We start from the raw sequence: 24775 nt of genomic DNA on the forward strand, positions 1-24775 counted from the left end.
CACCACTAACCTTCCAGTTTTTAATAATGCATTGGACAGTTATTAACTCAATTTTAGTAGTTTCTGCAATCTCCTTAGATGTTTTCTCTGCTTGATGCATGCCAATGATTTGACCCTTCTCAAACAGACTAACATCTTTTCCACGACCACGAGATGTGTCTTTCAACATGGTTGTTTAAGAAATGAGAAGCAACTCATTGCACCAGTTGGGGTTAAATAACTTGTTGCCAGCTGAAAGATAATCGCCCATGCAGTAATTATCCAATAGGAGGCTCATAACTTATTTGCTTAGTTAAATCCAGGTGGCGACTTTTTTTTTTGGACAGGCAGTGGGTATGTAATATATTTTTATATTACAAGTGGACAAATGCTGATAAAAAATGAAAGAAAAAATTCCTTTACATTTTGACCATGTTTACTACTTGCTATATAATATGAATGACATTTTCATAAATGTGTAGCACATAGTGAGCTATTTCACCTAGGTTGCAGATGACCACAAATATGCACATAACCTTCTCTATTGTCATGTTATGGTGCCCAAAGCCAAAGATGCCCCTACTGTATTTACTTTCAAGTCTTGGTAAGGAACTTGTGGTGCTGAAACATAAAATGTGGCCTGAAAATTATATCACTGAGTAAAGTAACACAGACAGCACACAAAGTGACTTTTCAGAGACCACCATGATCAGATCTTCAGGCAGCCGGTACAGGAACCAGTTTTTAGAGCACATTTTGAAGCGCTATGCAGGCAACAATAAAGAACAGTAGAGTCACGTCCCAGCTGCTTGGGGAATCGGCAGTTTGAACTTGAATCTACAGATTAGCGTCAGAATGAGATTTAGGTGCTTTCATACAAAGGTTTTTCTTCACTTTTGCAGTTTTAGTGGCGTTTTTTTTTTTTTATGTGGTAAAAATGCCAGCTTCAGATGTAAGTTGAAGGTCTGTGGGAAATATGAAATGCAGGTCACACAAGCCTTTTTTTTTCTACTAGTGTTTTTATTAATTAGGTGGTGTTTTCTCTCTCTCTGAGTTCTTTTGGGTGGTGTCACACAGCTTTTTGTGGCAGTTTTATGAGCCAAAGCCAGAAAATGGATTTAGCAGGAAGGAGAAGTATATACGTCTATAAGTTGTTCCCTCCTACTTCTGGTTTGGGCTCGAAGAACTGCATTAAAAACTGCCACAAAAAGCCTATGTGTGAACACCCTTTTACATATGCAGCAGGCTGGAGCTCTTGGCGTTTTTTCAGGCAATTTGACAACACTTTTTTTATAGGAGAAAAATGCAATGATCAAAACGTCAGGTTTACCACATTTCCAAACAAATAAACACACCAGCAAAGTTTACAAAAAGAGGTGTTATTTGACACAATTGTTTCTTCATACGTTAAAGTTTTTACAGCATTTTTACTCAATTTTACCTGTCATTTTTAACATATATTTTTAACATATATTTTACATTACATTATACTGTATCCACCCACACAGTATAACGCTCCCATATGTTTCCATGTTACCCTCACACAGTATAACGTCCTCTTATGTGCTCCCCACACCGTATAATGCCCCCTTGTGAGCCCCTACACAGCATAAACCCCCATAATGCTGCCCCCTCACAGTATAAAGCAACCCTTATGTTCCCCTCACACAGTATAATCCTCCCTTATGTGCCCTCCACACAGTGTAATGACCCCTAATGTTCCCACCGCACAGTATAAGGCCCCCTTATGTTCCCATTGTGCACCCCACACAGTATAAAGTTCCCTTATGTTCCCCCAACACAGTATAATCCCCCTTATGTGCTAAACACACAGTATAATGCACCCTAAGTGCCCCCACCAGTAAAATGCTCATTATGTGACCCCCAAGCAGTAAAATGCCCCCTTATGTGCCCACACAAAGTATGATGCCCAGTTTTGTGTCCCTCACAGAGTGAAGTGCCTCATTATGTGTCCCCAAGTGAATACTCACCTAGCCCACGTTCCCATGATGTTGTCTACAATAGTGAAACAAGGAGCCAAACCTGATGGTGTAGCACAGACATGCTCAAGCCATTGACCCCATCGTGCCTGCTGTACCTAGCCTCCAGACCAGGGTAGATCTCCAAATACATATCTGCTCCAGTCTGTCTGGCAGTTAAGTGCAGCGGCTACGATAACGTCACTGCAACGCCCCTGCCTGTGCTACACCATCAGGCACAGGATGAATGGTGAAGCAGGGAGCTGATGGTTCTCTGCTCCATTATTGCATTCAACTGCATCCTTGTCCTAAGGCCTCATGCACATGGCCATTGTGCAGCCGTTATGTGCATTGGGGACCGCAATTTGCGGTCCCCAATGCACGGGCAACGTCTTTGCGGTGGCCGGGACAGATCGAGACCCATTTAACTTGAATGGGTCCGTGATATGTCCGCACCGTAAAAAAATAGAACATGTTCTATTTTTTTTTTGTGGTGCAGAGGCAAGTGAATGGATCCGCATCCGTGATGCGGGGTGCACACGGCCGGTGCCCGTGTATTGCGGACCCGCCGTATGAGGGAGGCAATACGGCCACGGCCGGGCAATGACCGTGTACATGAGGCCTAAGGATGAGGATAGTATTGAAGTAGACGTTGATGGGAAAAAAACACAATGGATCCGCAAAAAAAACATGCAGGGAAGTACTGGCACTCACTTTAATGTCGTAGCAATGTTGGTTACTGGCATTATAGTGATTGGCTGGCTGGAATGCGCCATCGGGTGCTATATAGAGTCTTAGGGCTCATGCACACGACCGTATGCTATCCGAGACATATGGTCCATGAGCGGGCCATATGTTCCGGAGCGGCATACATCGTGCGCACAGGAGCGCACAGCATTATAGATTACGATGATACATGTGCACGTCGGGCTGCCCACGGGACTATTGTCCCACACTCATATGATCTTATTGTAATCTATGATGCTGTGCGCTCCCGTGCGCACGATGTATGCCGCTCTAGGACATATGGCCTGCTCACGGAGGGCATACAGTCGTGTGCATGAGCCCTTACTCAGGGAGAGCTGCAGCAGAAGGGACAGATAGTGTTGGGACAGGAATATTTTTTTTTTTTTCAGGCAGGGTTTACTGTTGAAAGGTGTTAGAGACCTAAAAGTCCTTATTGTTTTATCTGGCTGCAATATACATTATTAGCGCAAACTGCGCTAAATTGCGTGCAATTGTTTGCCAGCTGCTGACAGTGACACAACCTCTGCTACATCTGTTGTGTTACATTTGCACATCCTAAATATCTGTGACATTCAGCGCAATTGTTTGGCTGGTGCTGACAGCAACATTACCTGCACTACATCTCCTGTATAACGTTTGTGCATCCTAAATATCTGTGGTATTCAGTGTAATTTATTTGCGCATACACTTAAAAAACCTGCGCTGCTGTATGTGCAGGGGGCGTAGATAAGGGGGAGGGGATAGGGGGGTTCAAACCCCCCAGAATGTCTGTCCTCCTAAGCTGCCAGAGAACGGCCCGGGCGTGCCGCTGCCTGCAATAGCGGCGCGGGCAGTGCGGCACACAGAGAGGTGATGGAGGCTGCAGGGCGAGGCCGGGCAGCGCAGGGGGGGGCAGGTACGGCGGCACAAGTAACTCACAGACACGCACAGGGCAGCCAGGCAGGGATGACGCTGATGATCACATGGCATGCACGCTGCCTTCAGGCTCCGCCTCCGCCTGTCGTACGTCTGGACGCCGGCCAGCTTCCTGCCTGCGCGTGCCTGCTACTCCTGGGCGGCGGCTGACAGAGCACAGAGCCTGGAGATCTCAGAAGATTATAAGAGAGAGAGAGAAGAAAGAAAAAGAAGAGAGAAACAGACAGAGACTCTGGAGCTCTAGTGTAAGTAAAAGTAATAGTTAAAAAAGAAAATCAAGAAGATTCAAAGCCCACCCACACCCCGCCCCCACCCCCCACACCAGGCTACAGACAGTGTCAATTCATATATTTAGTCCAGCCCCCAGACTCTTATGAATTGAGGGAACTGGCCACCACCATGCTGGTCCACATCACTTATTGTGCTGGCTGCATGGTTTGATGTATTTTTTCTAGTCTCCTCAACAGTAAAGAAACGCAATTTCTTATGGAAATTACAAGAGTAAGCTAGCATGTGATGTGTCATGCGTGCCATGGACTGTCACTCCAGACTGGAGTGGGTAGGTACCAATTACGAGTCTTTTTAAAACATGCTTTTTCCATATGGTGTCAAACAACTAAATCGGTATTGCTCAAGGTAAAGGATTGGTTTAGGAATGATATGGCTGGTATATTTTTTTCAAACCCTGGTGTGTCTACTAGATAAAGTCTTATTATTTAAGAAAGCTGACCCCCCCCCCCAGGAAAAAAATAAATAAATTATCTACGGCCCTGTGTACGTGTGACATACTTGCAAGCATATATACCATTTAATATGCTCAAGGCGAGCAGTAAGGGACGGGGAAGTGGCCGTGATGCTGATGGTGCACGCAGAAGCTATGGTCCTGGGCACGGTGAAACTGTGCCTGCTGCCAGAGCACAAGAAACACATCCACGATACCTAGCTTGAAGAGGGACATGAGGAGATCTTGTGCACTAGTTCCCAAACTCTTGAGCATTCACAGTCAGAAGAAGATGACGGTGGGGAACAGCAATTAGTGTTTCACAAAGATGATGATGATGATGAGAGACAGTTGCCAATAAGTCAACAGCAATTAGTGTCTCAAGAGGCTGATGATGAGGATGAGACACAGTTGTCAATAAGTGAGGTTGTTGTTAGGTCAACAAATCAGGAGGATAACCAGTGAGGAAGTGGAAGAGGAGGTGGTGGATGATGAAATCACTGACCCAACCTGGGAAACAGGCAAGCCGAGCGAGGATAGCAGTACAAAGGGGGAGGGATCTGCAGCACCGCAACAGGCTGGAAGAGTCAGTGGGTGGCAAAAGAGAGAAGGCGGGCCACACCAAACAGGCCCGCAACTGTTCCCCAAGGCACCCCCTGGCGGAAATCTCCCTTGCCAAGGGGTAGGTGTTCTGCAGTCTGGCGCTTTTTTGAGGAAAGTGCGGACGATAAAAGAATTGCCATTTGCAACCTGTGCCGTACCAAAATGAGCAGGGGCGTGAACACCAGCATGATCCGCCCCATGGCATCAAAGCACCCTAATAGGTGGGCCGAACACCTGGGTCCACAATCAGTGTCTGCGGGTCACACCACTGCCTCCTCTTCCCCTGTGTTACAAGCTGGCCAATCCCCTGTCCAAGATGCAGGCCCGGATGCCTCCCGCCCCGCACCTGGACCTTTGTAAGCAACATCAGATAGCACATCCACTTCTGTGTCTCAGCGCAGAGTACAGATGTCCATACCCCAGGCCTTTGAATGAAAGAGCAAATACCCAGCCACCCACCCACAGACCATAGCACTAAATGCGCACCTTTCCAAATTGCTGGCCCTGGAAATGTTGCCATTTAGGCTTGTGGACACTGAGGCTTTCCGCAGCCTGATGCCTGCGGCCGTCCCTCATTACTCAGTCCTCAGCCGCCACTATTTTTCCCGGTGTGCCGTCCCTGCCTTACACCAGCATGTGTCCCATAACTTCACCCGTGCCCTGACCAACGCAGTTATTGGGAAGGTCCACTTAACGACTGACACATGAACAATTGCTTTTGGCCAGGGGCGCTACATTTCCCTGACGGCACACTGGGTGAACGTTGTGGAGGCCGGGAACAAGTCATACCCTGGTGCTACCAATGCCAAGGATTGCGGGCCCTACTTCCATCAGGATTTCCACCATACATTAGTGGCTGCAACCCCCCCCCCCCTTCTCCTCCTCCACCTCTGAATTCTTATCTTGCAGCACCAGTCAGCCATCAGTCAGTAGCTGTAAGCAATGTAGCACTGCAGTGTGGAAGCGGCAACAGGCCGTGCTGAAACTAATTTGCTTAGGTGACAAACAGCACACCGCCGCAGAGCTGTGGCAGGGTATAAGGGACCAGACTGAGCCGTGGCTCTCGCCACTCAACCTAGAACCAGGCATGGTTGTGTCTCACACACATACCATGCCTAGCCCACGTTTTCAACTTAGTGGTTAAGCGGTTTCTCAAAACCTACCTCAATTTGCCTGAGCTACTGGTGAAGGTGCCCCGCGTGTGTGCCCATTTCCGAAAGTCATCTACAGCTGCTGCTGGTCTGGCAACGCTGCAGCAGTGCTCGCAATTTCCAGCTCACTGACTGTTGTGCGACGTGAGCACGCACTGAAACTCCACGTTCCACATGTTGGCCAGGCTTTGTGAGCAGCAGAGGGCAGTAGTGGAATACCAAATGCTGCAACATGGTCGTCGCCTTTCCAGTCAGCTGCCGCTCTTCACAAGAGACAAGTGGGCATGGATGTCTGACCTCTGTGAGGTTTTACGCAACTTTGAGGAATCAACAAAGATGGTGAGCGGCGATGCCGCTATTATCAGCGTAACCATCCCACTTCTGTGTCTACTGAAACGCTCGCTGCTCACAATGAAGGAGGACACTTTGCATGTGGAAGAGGTGGAAATGGGGGAAGACACGAACTGGCGCTCTACGCCTTGGAGGTGCTGGCCTGCCCTGCCGCCAGCGTTTTGTCAGAGCGGGTATTTAGTGCTGTTGGAGGCATAATAACTGATAAGCGCATCCGCCTGTCAACTGAAAATGCTGACAGGTTGACTCCTAGGCCCCTTGCAGGCGAGCATGTCCGGATTAGGTTCAGATGCGTTGCGTCTGCGATCAGGGAAAATCGTGTGAGTGCATATGCAATTTCAATCAGTTTTGACTGTGATTGCATTGCGTTGCTGAGTTTTTTCCGCACGATTGCAATGCGTTTTGCATGCGCGTGAGAAAAACTGATTGTGGTACCCAGACCCGAACCCGGACTTCTTCACTGAAGTTCAGGTTTGGGTTAGGTGTTCTGTAGATTTTATTATTTTCCCTTATAACATGGTTATAAGCTAAAATAATAGCATTATTAACACAGAATGCTTACTAAAATGTGGCATGAGGGGTTAAAATAAATAAATAAAAATAACTCACCTCATCCGCTTGTTCACGCAGCCGGCATGTCTTCTTTCTTCTTCTTTCAGGACCTGTCAAAGGACCTTTCATGACGGTTACATCAGCGCAACGGACATGCAGATGTCACAGCGTGGGCTGCCGTTAAAAACAATGAGAGGCGGTTTCTGCGTGGCTGCTCCAAAATCACCTGTTAAAAAGATCAGTGTGAACAGCATTTTAGTGAAAGTTGTGTATAGGCATGGACTGCGAAACTTTACCCACTTGGATAGGGTTGCCATCCGGCAGGTAACTCATCGGCGAAGCCAGTAATTTAGTGCCCCTGCTGGTGATTTTTTTTTGATGGCAATAATAATTGCTGGTATTCCTATATGGACGGTATTCCTATATTCCTATATGGACGGTTACTAATGAGCGCTTCCATTGTGGAGCGCTCATTAGTACAGCCTTCAACTGCCGCCTCATCCATTTAATGGCTCCGGGGTCAGGACCTGTGCTCCAATGTTATGATGTCACGCAGGTCCTGTTCTGAGCTTCCAGTGTTCACCGCTGCACGATCAAAGGATGAAGTGAGTTTTTATTTTGTCTGGACAAGCAGAGAAGGGGGCATTATTAATATTGGGGGGCACTAATGGGGACTTTAGTAATTCTGGGGGGCACAAATGGGGACATTAATATTACTGGGGGGGCATTAATAATTCTAAGGGGCACTAAATGGGGCATTAATATTACTGGGGGGCATTTGTGCCCAGCCGCGTCCCAACTGCCGGATCCTTATACACGCCCATCTCATTAGTATTCACTTCGCTGGGTGGTATTTTCCTGTCCCCGACATTCGGAGATCCTGCGCATGCGCCCGGCACCCTCGTCGCCGGGATCACATTGCGCCAAGTGAATACTCATGAGATGGGCGTGTCTAAGGATCCGGCAGTTGGCACAAATGCGGCACAAAGAACGCCCCTTGGGCAGAAAGGACAGGTGATTATAAAGATTCTTTTTAACGTTTTACAATGCGCACAGGGATAATACTTATATGAATTGGGAACTTATTATAAGACCTAGGGGGTCATATATAGAGCTAATTATCCTCAGAAGGCCTGTCAGTGTCCCTTTAATATTACAGGAGGGCACTAATGGGGGCATTACTGAGGGCACTATCAATTCTTGAGGGCACTAATACTACTAGGGGCACTAATGGAGGAATTATTAATACTAGGGGTTAACTTGGCTGGTATTTTTTGTTGGGAAAGGTGGCAACCCTACACTTGGAGGGTATATGGCCATTCTCCATTTGGCTCCAAGGAATGGTTTTGTACCTACTACGGAGCTTCAGAGACAGTGCATTGTGTATGGCAACGCTGATCACCGCACATCCCTGTATATACACGTTCACACACCACTACACTTGCACACTTGTACTAGAGCAACAAAAACTCATATGCCATTCATGTGGAAACGACCACTACACCACACGCATGCGCACCCTCCCCAGTACAGGATTGCTTAGCGCGTACCCGGTTTACGCATGAGCAGACCGCACAGCCGCTGCATGTTTGTTGCGCACGCGCAAATGGCACGTTCTTGGAAGTGGAAAACGGCGCGCATGCGCGATCTCTGTCCATTGACTCGCATGGAGGGGAAGTTCACTGTTTTGGACGTTACAGCTACAATGTGAAGCTTCCCGCGGGTCAGTTATACATTCGGGTGTATAGGGTGTGTGTGAGTCTGACCCATTAGATTTGTCCTTAGGGTGCAGAGTTTGCGGATAGCGGTTACACGCTATTAATACATTGTCCCTGATTCTTCATCATTGACGTTGAGCTGGTGTGAGGAGTTCCTGTGTAGGTAGAAATGATGTATGTGGTGCTGATGTCTGTGACTGGAGCATTGCAGGACCTGTCAATCTCCCTGAGGTCCCGCCCACATTGAGCTGCCCAGCAACATAGCAATGGCACAGCACAGATAAAGCACACTAGACCAGGGGTCAGCGAGAAGTGGCACGCAGACCGCATTCTGCTGGCACGCCAGCTGTCATCTGATGATGGCAAGACTTTTCAATCTTGTCGCCATTTGTCGGATGCCCCGCCCCCGCGCTGTACCACTTTAAGTTCTGCTAGGCCCGCCCCTCACGCTTCCTGCCCTGGACTCCACAGAGGAGCGATAGTAGAGACTGGCACTCCACTCCACTACTGCCTGGCCTCTACGGTACCTCACCGCTGGCATTTTTTCCCATTGAAATGCATTAATGCCGGATCCGGCCCCGAGTGTTCCAGCAAAACGGATCCGTGAATGTGAAAAAAATAAATGCTGGATCCGTTTTTCCAGATGACACCGGAGAGACGGATCCGGCATTTTAATGCATTTGTCAGATGGATCAGGATCCTGATCCGTCTGACAAATGCCATCAGTTGGCATACGTTTTGCCGACAGTGTGAAAGTACTGTTAGGTAGTCGGTGGAATGAGCCCTGCGACCAGATAGCTGGGGGGATAGGAGAGGCTCGTTATGAAGAGAAACCAGCTTTCTGACTCCTTTGGGGGAAGGAGTGATGAGCCTGAAAATGATATCTGGGGGGGGGGGGGGGGGGAACAAGCTATCTGACTACTTTTTGGGGGTTCCCTTAGGAGGATTCCAAGGAGCAGTGACAATCTTTGCTATCCATACATTTGCTGGAAGGCAATTTTTCTGAAAATGTGAAGACCTCTTTAGGCTTCGTTCACATCACCGTTCAGCCTTCCCGTACTCCTTCTCCGTTTAGGGGCAGGAGAACGGAAAGGACGGATAAGCACATAACTGACGCCAAACTGAGTCAAACGGAGCCTGAGGACCCCATAGACTATAATGGGGTCCGTTATGTTTCCGCTCAGAAGATGATTTTTAAGCGGAGACAAAAGTTGTGCATGCAGGACTTTTGTCTCCGCTTAAAAATCATTTTCTGAGCGGAAACATAACGGACCCCATTATAGTCTATGGGGTCCTCAGGCTCCGTTTGACTCAGTTTGGCGTCAGTTATGTGCTTATCCGTCCTTTCCGTTCTCCTGCCCCTAAACGGAGCAGGAGAACGGGAAGGCTGAACGGTGATGTGAACGAAGCCTTAGCCGTACAGGTGAGGCAGTGTTGTTGAGAATATTTGGGACATAGCTAGTAAATACCCGGTTAATGGCACATATTTACGTTATATTACTTTCCTGTTCCGGGGCTGAGGTGATTCGTGCGAACCGTAAGCTTGGTGTTCACAACTTACATTGCTGCTTAGGCGCGGGTCTCCTCTCCCAGCATGTAGACACTTAGAGGGGTTTTGTCGGGTGGAGGTAGCTCTGTCAGGTCTAATCGGGCCTTCTGTTTACAGGAGTATACGAATGGTTTCATATGTTCTTCTGGTTTCTTATTTTTCTCCTCTGATTGATTAGTTCACGATACGTTAAGTTTTACATAAGTCTCTTATAGAGTCGGAGCCGGGAGCGGCTCTTCTGTCAAACTCGTTTCCCATAGGGACACACACAAACCTTATTTGTGTCGTACAATTGTCCCATTATTCTTTAGTAGAACACGATCTTACAAAGTGTTTTTGTGTTTCTGCTTCCTATTGTCTCTCCAATAGGTGACATTTCTAACTTCTCTTACTTTCCTTCTCATATTTCCTTTCCTTATCCCTATCCACTTTCCTGGTAAGATGAGTATTTTTATGGTGGCATCCTTAAACGTTCGGGGGTTCAGTACTCCACAGAAACGGTCTCAGGTTCTCTATCATATGCACAAACAAAAGGTCAATGTTTTATTGTTGCAGGAGACTCACTTTAAAGTGGGACATGTGCCGACGCTTAGGAATACATATTTTTCTCAGTGGTGTCATAACCCTAGTCCGGATTCGCGCTCTAGAGGGGTTTCTGTGGCCTTACATAGATCATTTCAAGGAACCATTGTTGATGTTAGCATGGATGGAGAGGGGCGCTATATCTTTATCAAATTGAAGATCAACTTGTCAATATTCACGTTAGTAAACTGGTATTTACCTAATGTAAAACAGCTTTCTACTTGCAGATGTTTCCTGAGCAAATTGGAAGACTTTATGGAGGGTCAGGTGATTGTCGGAGATTTTAATTTCACTCTGAATCCAGCTATAGACTCCTCGGCAAGACAGAGCACTACCCCCTGTAGACAACTACGTTCATTACTCAGACGCTTTCACTCCCTCCAACTCACAGATGTATGGAGGATTTTGCATCCGCAAGGTAGGGATTACACTTTCTTTTCACCCCCTCCCCCCATCAGTCATACAGCCGTATTGACCTCTTTCTTGTTAGCCATCACATTTTGGCTTGGGACCCTGAAGCCTCTATTGGGGACATTTTGTTATCCGACCATGCACCCATTTTTTTTGCGGTCCAGTTGTCCAATTCTCTGGCCAAACCATGGAATTGGAGACTAAACAATAATCTCCTGAAGGATGTGGTGTGCATGGCGGATGTACGAAATGTTATCAATGAATTCTTACAAATTCACTCCTCCGACCCCACCCCCCTTCCGATCCAATGGGAGGCATTGAAATGCGTCCTTAGAGGCACATTCATAAAACATGGATCCAGATTAAAAAAAGAAAAGGCACTATCGCTTACGAAGTTACTTACTCAAGCTCATGAGCTTGAGACACTACATAAACAGACACTCTCTAATGTTATGCTTGCAGAACTTCTCAAGGTTAGAGATTCCATTAAAACCCTATTAGATCACAAATTTAGGAAATACCGTGAATGTGGAAAAGACTCTTTTATGAGTTCTTAAATAAGTGTGGTTGACCCCTAGTACGCTTATTACATCCCAGAGGGCCGCAAACTTTTATACCATACATTAAAAATGGAAGTGGCCATAACACCCATAATCCAATGGACATTTTAGAGGTCTTTTGGGACTATTATTCTAAATTATATAACCTTAAAGGCCAGTTCTCTGACATGTCACCAACTTCTTTAGAAAAGCGGATCGAAGAATATATCGCAGAAACTGCTTTACCTACAATATCCGCATCGGATAAAGACTCACTGGACTCTGACATCACTGAGGGAGATGTTAAAAATGTTATTAAAAAGTCTCCTGCAGGGAAATGCCCAGGCCCCGACGGCTTTACAACGGCCTTTTATAAACAACTAACAGATCTCTTGTCCCCTTTCCTCGCGAGGGTTTTCAATAGCATTGGCCCAGAAACTCTATTCACCAGGCAATCACTAGAAGCCCATATTAGTGTACTACCCAAGCCAGGGAAGGACCACTCCCTCTCCTCGAATTTCCGGCCAATCTCATTGATCAATGTAGATATCAAACTATACTCTAAAATACTCGCGGATAGATTAGCCCCTTTAATTCCCGGCATCGTGCATACAGACCAGGTTGGTTTTGTCCGTGGGAGAGAAGCTCGAGACAACACTATCAAAACCCTACTCCTCACAGACATAGCGAGAAATAGTGCCTCCCCCTCTGTCTACTCTCAATTGATGCGGAGAAAGCATTTGATAGGGTCCAATGGTCTTTTCTCGATCATACTTTACAACAAATCGGGATTGGCCCCAAATTTTTGAATGGTATTCGTGCATTATATTCAGGCCCCACTGCTAAGGTACAAATCAATGGACTCTTGGCTTCATCCATACCATTTCGGAATGGAACTAGGCAGGGTTGCCCCCTCTCTCCACTGTTATACGTGCTAGTGATGGAATTGTCATGGCCTTGCAGTTGATGGTAAACAGTACAAGACGGCCTTATATGCCGACGACCTTCTACTGTATATCACTCAGCCACATATTTCCATCCCTTCGATCCTGAAGGAATTTGAACGGTTTGGTCACTTAAGTAATTTTAAAGTCAATTACACCAAATCTGAAATTCTCAATGTAACGGTTCCCCACGGCTAATTCGCTAGGTTATTGACCTCCTTCAAATTCAAACATCAACCATTAAATACTTAGGTATCTATATACCAGCCGATAGTAAACATTTACTGAAACTTAATTGTTTTCCTTTACTAGATAGGATGCTGAAGGATCTTGAGGCTTTTAATAAAAAGGAGTTATGAGCGAATTAACGCATAAAAAATGGACACTCTGCCCAAATTATTATACATATTTCAGACAGTCCCACTTGCACCACCATCCTCCTTTTTTAGGAAAACTAAAACTGCATTTTCGCGCTTCATCTGGGGACGGGGTAGTCCGAGAATAGGTCATTCCATTCTGGTTAGATCGAAACTCCTTGGGGGTGTGGGCCTTCCTGACCTAAAATTATATCATACAGCCGCAATACTCACCAGAGTACTAGACTGGAAGCACAATGAAAGCACAAAACAGTGGGTGGGGTTAGAACAGACCTTATGCCCTCTCCCTCTCAAACATATCCCGTGGCTCTCATCTGTGGACCGCCCTCGGACACTTAGCCATCACTTATTATTTTAACATACATTTAAAATTTGGGACTCTTTGTCCCGCAGGGGGGTAGGCATCAGAAGACTTAGTCCGCTTACCCCCATTTTTCTAAATCCAGCATTTTCTGCCGGAATGGGGAAAGACACATTCTTAGGCTTGAAAGTCACAGATGATCCTCGCTTTTACCACTTGATGTCAGGAAATGCATTCCCTTCCCTTTCTTCCATCTCATCTAAATTCCCAAATACACGGATCTCCTGGCTAGAATATGAACAAATCAAATTCTTCGTTTTGTCCAGGGGTGCTCAGTGTTCTTTTGGAGCCACACTAACAGAGTTTGAAAAATTGTTCACAATGACTTCTCCACCGACTCATCTCCTTTCACATCTTTACCAGATTCTTCTTACATGCTCTCACGAGGTCCGTCCTAATTTCATCAGAGGTTGGGAATCAGAGTTAGGTATTGTCTTAGGAGAAGCTGACTGTCAAAAAGCATTCTTGTACTCTCACAAGCTCTCCATGGCATGTGCCGCTCAAGAAAAGAATTATAAGATTTTATCTCGGTGGTATAGATACCCAGTGAGACTTCATAGAAGTTTTCCCTTCAGTAACGGAGCTCTGCTGGCGCTGTTGTAAGGATAGAGGCACGATGCTTCATATTTGGTGGGGCTGCCACTTAATCCAACCCTTTTGGGACTCAGTATTTGAAGCCTTTAATAAAATCTCACCAAGACAGGTGGATAGGTCTCCTCAAATAGCGCTCCTCTCCGTCCTGCCGGGCTCAATATCATCCCAAAAAGGGTCCCTCCTTAGATTTTTTATTACAGCCTCTAGATATTGGCAGTCGACACATGCCCCCACCATGAGGGAATGGTTCCAAGAAATGCAACAGATTGCTAGGATGGAAGAAATTTCGGCTGACGCAAATGATTCATCTACTAAATACTGTAAGGTTTGGGCGTGTTGGATAAATGCATTAGAATCTTCTGATTTTCTTGCTTTGTTGGCTGTATAAAACATTATTATGTCTACGGGAAACGCCACAGTGTGGCTCTTTTCATATGCTAGAGACCCATAATGTACTCGACTCACCATCCTTTACCTTTCTCCTCCCCTCTTCCCCCCTTCCTTTCTCTTTTGCCTTTCTTTCCTTTCTTTTATTTTCTTTTCTTTTCTTTCCTTTCCTTCTCCGCCTATTAGCTTTATAAACTAAGGATCTGAGGCCAAGTGGGTTTATAGATTGTTCTTTGATATATGAAAACTGATTTGTCATGTTTTTTCTGTGAACTCATATTGTACCTTCATGTCTCAGAATTATTATGATCTCATATAGAGCGCCTAGTGTGTAGGCGTTTCTTTTGCTGTATCGTACTTTATATTTTCTCAAAATAATAAAATATGATTAAACATATTACTTTCCTGTTCGGCTCGGCACACTGAGCGCTTCAACGTTGATATTTATATTTCTTTTTGAACCGGCCCAGCGTACAAAAAAGGTTGCCGACCCCTGTACTAGACCATAATACATTTCACATGTGTGAAGAGTTGTCCCCCCCCCCTTTATAATATAGCACATTGTTAGGCTATTCCAAAGCATCATGATGTATTCTGACCTCTGTGACCCCCCCCCCCCCCACCTATTCCTGCGCAGTGTTACAGCCGTCAATCCGCACCACTGTTTAAAGGGGTTTTCTAAGACTTATAATAATGACTTATTCTCTGGGTAAGTCATCAGTTCGGTAATGACTTATTCTCTGGGCAAGTCATCAGATCGGTGAGGGTCCGACACCCGGGACCCCCGCTGATCAGCTATATGAGAAAGCACCGGAGCTTGCAGTAGTGCCGCCACCTTCTCTCAGCTTTTTTTAGGCCATGTGACATCACTTTCAACGGTCACTTGGCCCTGATGCAACTCCGCTCCATAGAAGTGAATAGGACTGAGCTGCGATACCGAACACAGCCACTATACAATGTACTGCGCTGTGCTTGGTGAGCTGAGAGAAGAACAGGAGCGCCGGTGCCTTCTCAATCAGCTGATCGGCGGAGGTCCCGGGTGTCGCTCCCCCTCTGATCAGATACTATAGGTCATCGGTATAAAAGTCTCAGAAATGATGGCATATCCTTAGTGCAGGGGTAGGCAAACTCCCAGCATGCATACTTTCTCTGCTCTTCTCAGAACTCACATAGAAATGAATGGAGCATGCTGGGAATTGTAGTTTCACAGCAGCTGGAGTGCTGAAGGTTGCTGACCCCTGTCCTAGTGGTATGCGACCACTTGTAATAGAGACCCGATTCAATTTGATTATTTTAAATTGAGAGTTTTGAAATAAATTTGGTCACTTGTTATGCTTTATTTTTTCAGACATTGGGGGTCTCATACTGAATGGCTTCTTGTTTTAACTAGAGCGCATCCCCGGATTGTGATATAAGATATTGGACACTTACATAATGACTGTTCAGGTGAGAGGGAAGTGATTGTTCTCCAGGACTGAGATGGCTGCTAGCACATCCGCAATACCCAGTCCCCATAGCTCTGTGTGCTTTTATTGTGGAAAAAAAACGATTTGATACATATGCAAATTAACTTGAGATGAGGTCCTGTCCCTGAGAGGAGTCCAGCATGAAGGAGCCCAGCACCGCCCCGCACCGCCCCGCATCCTCAGAATCCCCTCCTTGCTCCCCGACCTCAGAAAGCTAGAGAGCCGTAATCTCTCGCTGTGCGAACTAGCGCATGCACAGTGTTGTCATAGTGTTCCTTCCCTGTGCTGGCATCAGCCTCAGGGAAGGAACTGCGCATGCGCTAGCTCGCGCATTGTGAGATTACGGCGCTCTAGCTTTCTGACGTCGGGGAGCAAGGAGGAGATTCTGAGGGTGCGGGGCGGTGCGGGGCTCCTTCACGCTGGACTCATCTCCAGGACAGGACAGGACTTATCTCAGGTTAATTTGCATATGTATCAAATCGTTTCTTTTTTTACACAATAAAAGCACACAGAGCTATGGGGACTGGGTATTGCGGATGTGCTAGCGGCCATCTAACAACCCATGTCCTCAGCTCTATACACAAAATCCCGGTGACAGGTTCCCTTTAATGCTTTTTAAAAGCTATTAAAATGCTGTAAAAATATGCCTGTGTACTTTGAATGCAATTGCACTGATGTAACCGGATGCTGCAGCTATGGAAGATGGAGGGCATCACACTGATGGTTTGTGGGGGGAGGGTGTGTGGGGGTTGGGGCCTTACGTTTGTAATATTAAAAACTGCTAATAAAAAATTACTTAATTAAAAAAAAAAATATATATATACAAACAGAAAACCAAAACAGATTAAGAAAAAAGAAAATGTGTCGCCATCTGGTTGTAACTGGCAGAAAAGTATAGGCGACACATTGCCTTCAGAGTGATCTACTGCATGAGTTGCTTGACACATAACCCTTTTTATATCACTTGAGGCCATGTCTGCGCCTCCTTCCCTGCATAGTAAACAATAGTGTTCCCCACTTTCCCAGTCACCAGAGCAGTCCCCATACTTCCCCAGTAGATGCAGCTGTGCCCCCATTTCTCCAGTAATCGCCCTTGTGGGCTCCCTTGTATCTTCTGCTCTATGTGCTAATGTCCTTCTTGAATGTTACATTATTGTAATTAATACGACTATTGCGGAATTGTTATTTTTAACCCTTTGTTTCTTTTTATAGGGTCCTATTACATTCCAAGATGTGGCCGCTTCTTTCACAGAGCAACAGTGGATGCGTTTGGAGGACTGGCAGAAAGAGATATACAAGACTGTAGTGAAGGAGATACATGAGGCTGTAATATCCCTTGGTGAGTCTGGAGGGGCTTCCAGTAGGGGTGGGCGATATAGGCGATATGCAATATAAATTTGTGCCACGATCTCCCTCCCCACTGTGCGCGGCTGCCGCTGACCACCAATGAGAACAGAGGAGGAGAAGGAGGGGAGGGACTGACAGTAAATCATAGAGTTTTCACGATCTCAGTGAGATTGTGAAAACTCAAATCCGATGGTATATTCTAACCCCCAGGCGTTCCCATAGTGACAGGGAAGCTTGCCTGGGGGATAGAATATACAGGGCCACACCGCTCACAGGAGCACTTTTATAAACTAATCACTAACTTTAACTTTAATCATTGCTAATCTCTTTACTGGATACCTTACTCTGTCTTAGCTCCGGTAACAGCAGGCAGTGCGGGCGGGAGGCGCTCACTCACTGACGTCATGTGCCTGCGCCGCCTAGTGGGAGGAGCAGGCGTGTGACGTCAGTGAGTCAGCGCCGCCCACCCGCTGTTACCGGAGCTAAGACAGAGTAAGGTATACAGTAAAGAGATTAGCAATGATTAAAGTTACTGATTAGTTTATAAATGTACTCCTGTGAGCGTCGGGGAGGGGGATCAGTGTATGGCACTGTTTAGGGGAGGGGGATCAGTGGATGTTGCTGTTTTAGGGGAGGGGGATCTGTTGATGGCAGTATTTAGGGGAGGGGGATCTGTGGATAGCACTGTTTAGGGGAGGGGGATCTGTGGATTGCACTGTTTAGGGGAGCGGGATCTGTGGATGGCATTGTTTAGGGGACGGGGGATCTGAGGATGGCACTGTTTAGGGGACGGGGGGGATCTGAGGATGGCACTGTTTAGGGGACGGGGGGGATCTGTGGATGGCACTGTTTAGGGGACGGGGGGTCTGAGGATGGCACTGTTTAGGGGACGGGGGGATCTGTGGATGGCACTGTTTAGGGGAGGGGGATCTGTGGATGACACTGTTTAGGGGAGGGGGGGATCTGTGGATGGCACTGTTTAGGGGAGGGGGATCTGTGGATGGCACTGTTTAGGGGAGGGGGATCTGTGGATGGCACTGTTTAGGGGAGGGGGATCTGTGGATGGCACTGTTTAGGGGAGGGGGATCTGTGGATGGCACTGTTTAGGGGAGGGGGATCTGTGGATGGCACTGTTTAGGGGAGGGGGATCTGTGGATGGCACTGTTTAGGGGAGGGGGATCTGTGGATGGCACTGTTTAGGGGAGGGGGATCTGTGGATGGCACTGTTTAGGGGAGAGGGATCTGTGGATGGCACTGTTTAGGGGAGGGGGGATCTGTGGATGGCACTGTTTAGGGGAGAGGGATCTGTGGATGGCACTGTTTAGGGGAGGGGGATCTGTGGATGGCACTGTTTAGGGGAGGGGGGATCTGTGGATGGCACTGTTTAGGGGAGGGGACTCAGCTCCCTGCTGTTGTGTGCACAAAGCACAGGGCAGCAGGGAGAGTGTAAAGTCCTATTCACCCTGATAGATCTCTATTGGGGTTAATATGACAAGGGTTCTAGAGGAGGCTAATAGTTAAATTAAATAAAAAGTAAAAAAAAAAAAAAAAAGTTTAAACCCCCCCCCCCCCAATATAGAAAACAATATATCGCGATATATATCGCATATCGCACATGCTTAAAATTATATCGCAATATAGATTTTAGGCCATATCGCCCACCCCTAGCTTCCAGTACAGACTTGTTTTATCTGTATATTTTATATAGCTCTTACATATTCTGCAGCGCTGTACAGAGATTGTTCTCACTCACATTGGTCCGTGTCCCCTTTGTGGCTCACTGTCTCAATTCTGCATTAACCTATCAGTATGGTTTTAACGTGTGGTAAGAGACTAAAGTTCCCGGAGCAAACCTGGGGCAAACACGGAGAACATACAAACTCCATGCAGATTATGTCCGGGGTCAGATCCTAACCTAAGATCCAAGCGCTGCAAGGCAACGATACTAACAGATGACAATCTTCTGCTCTGCATTTCTTCTCCATTTTGGGTTTGTTCGTGGGTAGGATTATAATTAGGGATGAACGAATTGACTTTGAATGCTTCATCCGAAGTCGATTCTCATAAAACTGGTTTGGTTTTGTATGCATATCTGCAGGATCTTAAGGCGTCACTAGCCTTTCAAAAATTCTGAATTAATCAATAGTACAGTGTGTGTGTACGTGAGGAGTAACACTGGCCATCATATCACTGGTAGCTGGCATTTTTGGCAGTTTTCTTTTGTGCATGCTGTAACTCTGGTTTGCAGTTCTCTCTCTCCACTGCACACAGAAAGTAGAGGACAATCTCCTTCCTAACTGTCTCTCAGTCAAAAATTGGGTATTCAGAAATGGTGGTGGTCCTTGCTCTCATTTGAAAACTTTTGTAAGGCTACTTTCACATTAGCGTTTAAGTTTTCCGGTATTGAGATCCGTCATAGGGGCTTAATACCGGAAAAAAACTCTTCAGTTTTGTCCCCATTCATTATCAATGGGGACAAAACTGAACTGAACAGAACGGAATGTTCCAAAATGCATTCTGTTCCGTTTAGTTGCGTTCCCATACCGAAGAGCAAACCGCAACATGTATTTTGCTTTCCGTCCTGGGATGCGGATGCGAGACGGATTCGGCATGACCCCTAATGCGAGTCAATAGGGACGAATCAGTTTTCTCTGCCACTACTGCCACAATAGAAAACTGATCCGTCCCCCGTTGACTTTCAATGGAGTTCATGACGGATCCGTCTTGGCTATGTTAAAGATAATACAACCGGATCCGTTCATAACGGATGCCGACGGTTGTATTATCAGTAACTGAAGCGTTTTTGCTGGACCCTGGCGAATCCAGTAAGAACGCTAGTGTGAAAGTACCCTAAACCAGACTGAGCAGAGGTGCTATTCTGTGATGATATTAATACAATTGTCTTTGCAGGTTACACCATCATTAATCCTAACGTTGTGTTCAGTGTAAAGAAACTTGATGAATCCTTTGTTCGTGTTGACGATCAGTCTGTAGAAAAGAAGGCAAGTGTTGGAGGTGAGTGGATTAAAGGGGCCTTGTGTGTGATCAGTGACCGAGCACCACAAACAGGTTAGGCTACTTTCACACTGGCGTTTTGGCTTTCCGTTTGTGAGATCCGTTCAGGGCTCTCACAGTCGGTCCGAAACGGATCAGTTTGCATTCTAATGCATTCTGAAAGGATAAGGATCCGCTCAGAATGCATCAGTTTGCATCAGTTCAGTCTCCATTCCGCTTTCCGTCTGATGAAACTGAGCCAAACGGATCCTTCCTGGCTCACAATGTAAGTCAATGGGAACGGATTGTTTGTTTTCTATGATTCAATCTGGCACAATAGAAAACTGATCCGTCCCCCATTGACTTTCAATGTTGTTCAAGACGGATCCGTCTTGGCTATGTTAAAGATAATACAAACGGATCCGTTCAGAACGGATGCAGACGGTTGTATTATCTGAATAGATCCATCCATGACGGATCCGCACAAAGCGCGAGTGTGAAGGTAGCCTTATACGTTCTCAGTCTCAGCTGTATTGTAAAAAGTTTTCTAGGTCTCCTTTTTTCATTATACGGTAGTTTAGGTGCAGGATACAAGCAGGTGAAACCTGCATCTCCTAGACATTTATGGCATATCCTGTGTATACTCCATAAATGTGTAATATTTGATTAACCCTTTAACATCATTCAGAGTTTTGCTTTATTGCAGCCGCATGGACCATAAGAAACTATAGTCTGGAGGAAACTCATGCCCTTTTATAGGAGAGTGTTATGGGCATGCTCTTTGACATGTGCAGGGAGGGGTGGCAGGTGAGCATGTGTTTTCAGAGGTGGATTCTGTATTATCTGCTTCCAGTTTTATAATCATGTTACCTGCCATTGTAGTCCTTCCTGTGATCATAAAGAGATTACTGCTGAGAAGTGATCTCTACTGGCCAGGAAGTAAGCCTCAGTGGCCTGAGTGAAAACGGCAAGATTTCAGAATATTTTATTTTTTAAATGTAGATAATCGGACAGAAAGTTAGAAAATATCATAAAAAACTTTTAAAAATATTTTAACTGTTAAAGAGTTTTCTGAGATATTTTAACAGCTGACCTATCCTCTGGATCTGATGCTCAGAGAAGGCCATAGTGCTACTACGAGCGCCAGTGCCTTCTCAATCAGCTGATCGGCGGGGGTCCTTGGTGTCAGCCCCCACCGATCAGATACTGACGACCTAGCCACGGACCGTATGTCTCGGAGGGCCCAAAGGCTGGATTCACACATAGGTTTTTGCGGCAGTTTTTGGTGCTGGATCCACTTCTGTCTTTGGCTCAAACAAACTGCCACAAAAATGTGTGAAGCCCCCCTAGCCCTGATGATCATAGTGACCACTACAGGCTACATTCAGCCTCTTCCCAGTTAGGAGTGTTTGTTATCGGGAGCTATGATAGACTGCATTCAGCTCGTGGTGAACTACAATGTCTAACACTTTTCCTGTAGATCTTCCTGATATTTTACTGAAGGTAAAATATGAACCACAAGGAGACGCCCCACCTGTTATGGAGAAGCAGCAGGATGTTGCTCAGTGTGAGTTTTCATATTTGAAGTAAAACAGGTTTTTCTGCCGTTGTTTTTCAGAATTGTATAGTTCCGCTATGAAAATGTGTATTTTTTAAATTTCAGCCGGTTCTTCTGTGACTTCAGCTTCTTTGGTAAATGTAGGAGAGAAGCATGTGACGCATGTACAGACACAAGCTAGTGAGTATACAGATCTTCAGAGCATGTCGTGACCTAAAGGCTACATGGCAACACATCATGGGCGTAACTGTAGCCATAGCACTTGCAATGGGGCCCAGACGTTGAAGGGACCCAGTCCCGTTTAAAAGTAGTGTACCTTTTTGGGGAATAACAGTATGTCGGCTTTTTACTCTACTGTGGGTTTTCTGATATAAGGTGCTATTATACATACCGTTAAAGGCTATGGACAATTTTGGGGCAATTTTTTTATTCTTGCATAGTACTTATTTTCATCTAAAAAATATATTTTTTAATTGGTCTTATTATAAACGTTCAGCGGTGTTTGAGATAATCTGTTTGCAGAGAATGATTTGAGTTCCATCAGCTGACTGCTCATGTGAAGCCTTATATCTGATCTCCTGACCTCATAAATACTCATTATAGCTAGACTCTTATCAAACAGCCTTTAATATTTGTTACTTATGCTGCCGTTTTGTTTTTGTTAGTTGTTTTACACTAGGTGGTGGGGCCCCATGTTATTTTGCTATAGGGCCCTATGAATTATAGTTATGCCACCCAACATATAGTTAATGTGTGCATCACAGCAAAAGCACACAATCACTACAATGTTTTCTTAACTCCCTTAAAGGGCTTCTGTCACCCCACTAAAGTGTTTTTTTTTTTTTGGGCTAGTCAAATTAGTTATATTGCGATATATGACAATATAATTGTGTTACTTACTTTGATCCAGCAGTTTCTGCAAAAAACGAAGTTTTAATATATGTAAATTCGGTCTCTACCAGCAAGTAGGGCGTCTACTTGCTGGTAGCTGCTGCAGAAATCCGCCCCCTCGTCGTGTTGATTGACAGGGCCAGCCGCGATCTCCTCCTCCTCCGGCCAGCCCTGTCGGCATTTCAAAAATCGCGCGCCTGTGTGGATTCGGCGCAGGCGCTCTGAGATGAGGAGGCTCGTCTCCTCAGAACTCCCTCAGTGCACCTGCGCCGATGACATCACCGAAATAGAAGACGTCATCGGCGCAGGCGCACTGAGGGAGTGCTGAGGAGACGAGCCTCCTCATCTCAGAGCGCCTGCGCCGAATCCACACAGGCGCGCGATTTTTGAAATGCCGACAGGGCTGGCCGGAGGAGGAGATCCCGGCTGGCCCTGTCAATCAACACGACGAGGGGGCGGATTTCTGCAGCAGCTAGCAGCAAGTAGCCGCCCTACTTGCTGGTAGAGACCGAATTTACACATTATAAAACTTTGTTTTTTGCAGAAACTGCTGGATCAAAGTAAGTAACACAATTATATTGTCATATATCACAATATAACTAATTTCACTAGCCCCAAAAAAAAAATCACTTTAGTGGGGTGACAGAAGCCCTTTAAAGGGCTATTTCGGTTTCCATAACTATAACTTATGTTTCTCATCTGTCTGATTGGGGGACACAGGCTTCACAATGGGTATAGCTGTTGCCGCTAGGAGGCGGACAGTAAGCACACAAAGTGTAAGCTCCTCCTTCAGCTATACCCTTCCTACAGGGACTAAGCTAAATCCGTTTTAGCCTAGTGTTGCGGCCGGCTCCGGTTCCCATTCATCGCTGCATGCGGGCTCTGGGGCACATGGTCTCTGCCTTTGAAACAGTTCCGTATGCTCAATTCCATACCAGAACGCTTCAGCGAACCATTCTGTCCAGCTGGGATCGCTCCCCAACCTCCTTGGATTGGCCAATGCGTCTCCTTCCCCCAGTGCGCCGGGCCCTCAAATGGTGGATGGTCTCTCCATTGGAAGGTGTTAACAGATGCAAGCCTCGGGGGTGGGGGTGTTAGAAATTCTCTCTGTTCAAGGAGTATGGTCACGCGAGGAATGCTTCCTTCCAATTAATGTTCTGGAGTTGAGGGCGATTTGGCTCTCTCTGCGACATTGGACCGACCCTCTCAGGGGTTGTCCAGTGCAGGTTCAGTCCGACAACTCCATGGCGGCGGCGTACATCAATTACCAGGGCGGCACTCGGAGCCCGGCAGTCATGGCGGAGACGGCGCTGATTCTCAGCAGAGTGGAGAAACATGTTTCGGCACTGTTGGCAGTTCACATACCCGGCATCAACAACTGGATCACAGACTTCCTCAGCCGGGAGCGTCTGTTCCTGCGAGTGGGCTTTTCGCCCGCAGGTCTTTCGGGCCATCTGCGAGAGGTGGATCACATGGCCTCACGCTTCAACAAGATCGAGGACTTCGTTGTGAGGTCCGAGGGACCCCATGGCCCTGGCATGCGACGCGCTGGTGATTCTGTGGAGTCGGTTCACGTTTTCTTGCGTGTTCCTGCCTCTTCCTCTCATTCCGCGTCTCCTCCGGAAGATCAGGTCCGAGGGACTGCCCGTCATTCTCATGGCCCCAGATTGGCCGCGCAGGGGGCGGCATGCGTCCCTAGTCGCCCTTCTTGCTGACAAACCTTGGCGTCTTCCTCTTCAGGAGGACCTGCTGTCTCAGGGGCTGATCTTCCACGCAAATTTTTGGGTCGTTACATATAAAGGCATGGCTGTTGAAGTCGCCGTACTGAAGGCTCGTGGTATTTTCGGATGCAGTGGTCCAGACCATGATTCGGGCCAGGAAGCCGTCGTCTTCCAGAATCTAACACCGGACCTGGAAGTCTTCCTTAAGTTGGTGCGAGCGACGACAGCTGTCTCCTGTTCGCTTTTCTTTGCTGCGACTTTTGGCTTTCCTGCAGTCGGGCATGGACTTGGGGCTGGCTCTCAGCTCCCTCAAAAGGCAAATGTCTGCTCTCTCCATT

The 24775-nt window shown here is 46.6% G+C and overlaps 1 protein-coding gene across 7 annotated transcripts in view; it reads left to right on the plus strand.

Annotated features, from left to right (window-relative positions):
• Positions 1–7964: 7964 nt before the first annotated feature.
• The window catches only part of LOC122926801 (zinc finger protein 777-like), a 72497-nt gene continuing 55686 nt past the window's right edge, over positions 7965–24775 (plus strand). The window contains exons 1-7 of one of the 7 annotated variants that reach the window (XM_044278290.1): positions 7965–8012; positions 11075–11265; positions 15809–15906; positions 17139–17265; positions 20184–20288; positions 21748–21834; positions 21931–22005. In XM_044278290.1, coding sequence (XP_044134225.1) covers positions 15895–15906; positions 17139–17265; positions 20184–20288; positions 21748–21834; positions 21931–22005 — 406 coding nt within the window. In that variant the 5' untranslated portion in view covers positions 7965–8012; positions 11075–11265; positions 15809–15894. Of the gene's footprint in view, positions 8013–8061; positions 8722–11060; positions 11266–15808; positions 15907–17138; positions 17266–20183; positions 20289–21747; positions 21835–21930; positions 22006–24775 lie in introns of those variants that run through there. The other 6 variants (XM_044278292.1, XM_044278291.1, XM_044278289.1 and 3 more) reach the window with 6 other exon arrangements.

The sequence above is a fragment of the Bufo gargarizans genome, chromosome 2 (genome assembly GCF_014858855.1).
Source record: "Bufo gargarizans isolate SCDJY-AF-19 chromosome 2, ASM1485885v1, whole genome shotgun sequence".
NCBI lineage: Eukaryota > Metazoa > Chordata > Amphibia > Anura > Bufonidae > Bufo > Bufo gargarizans.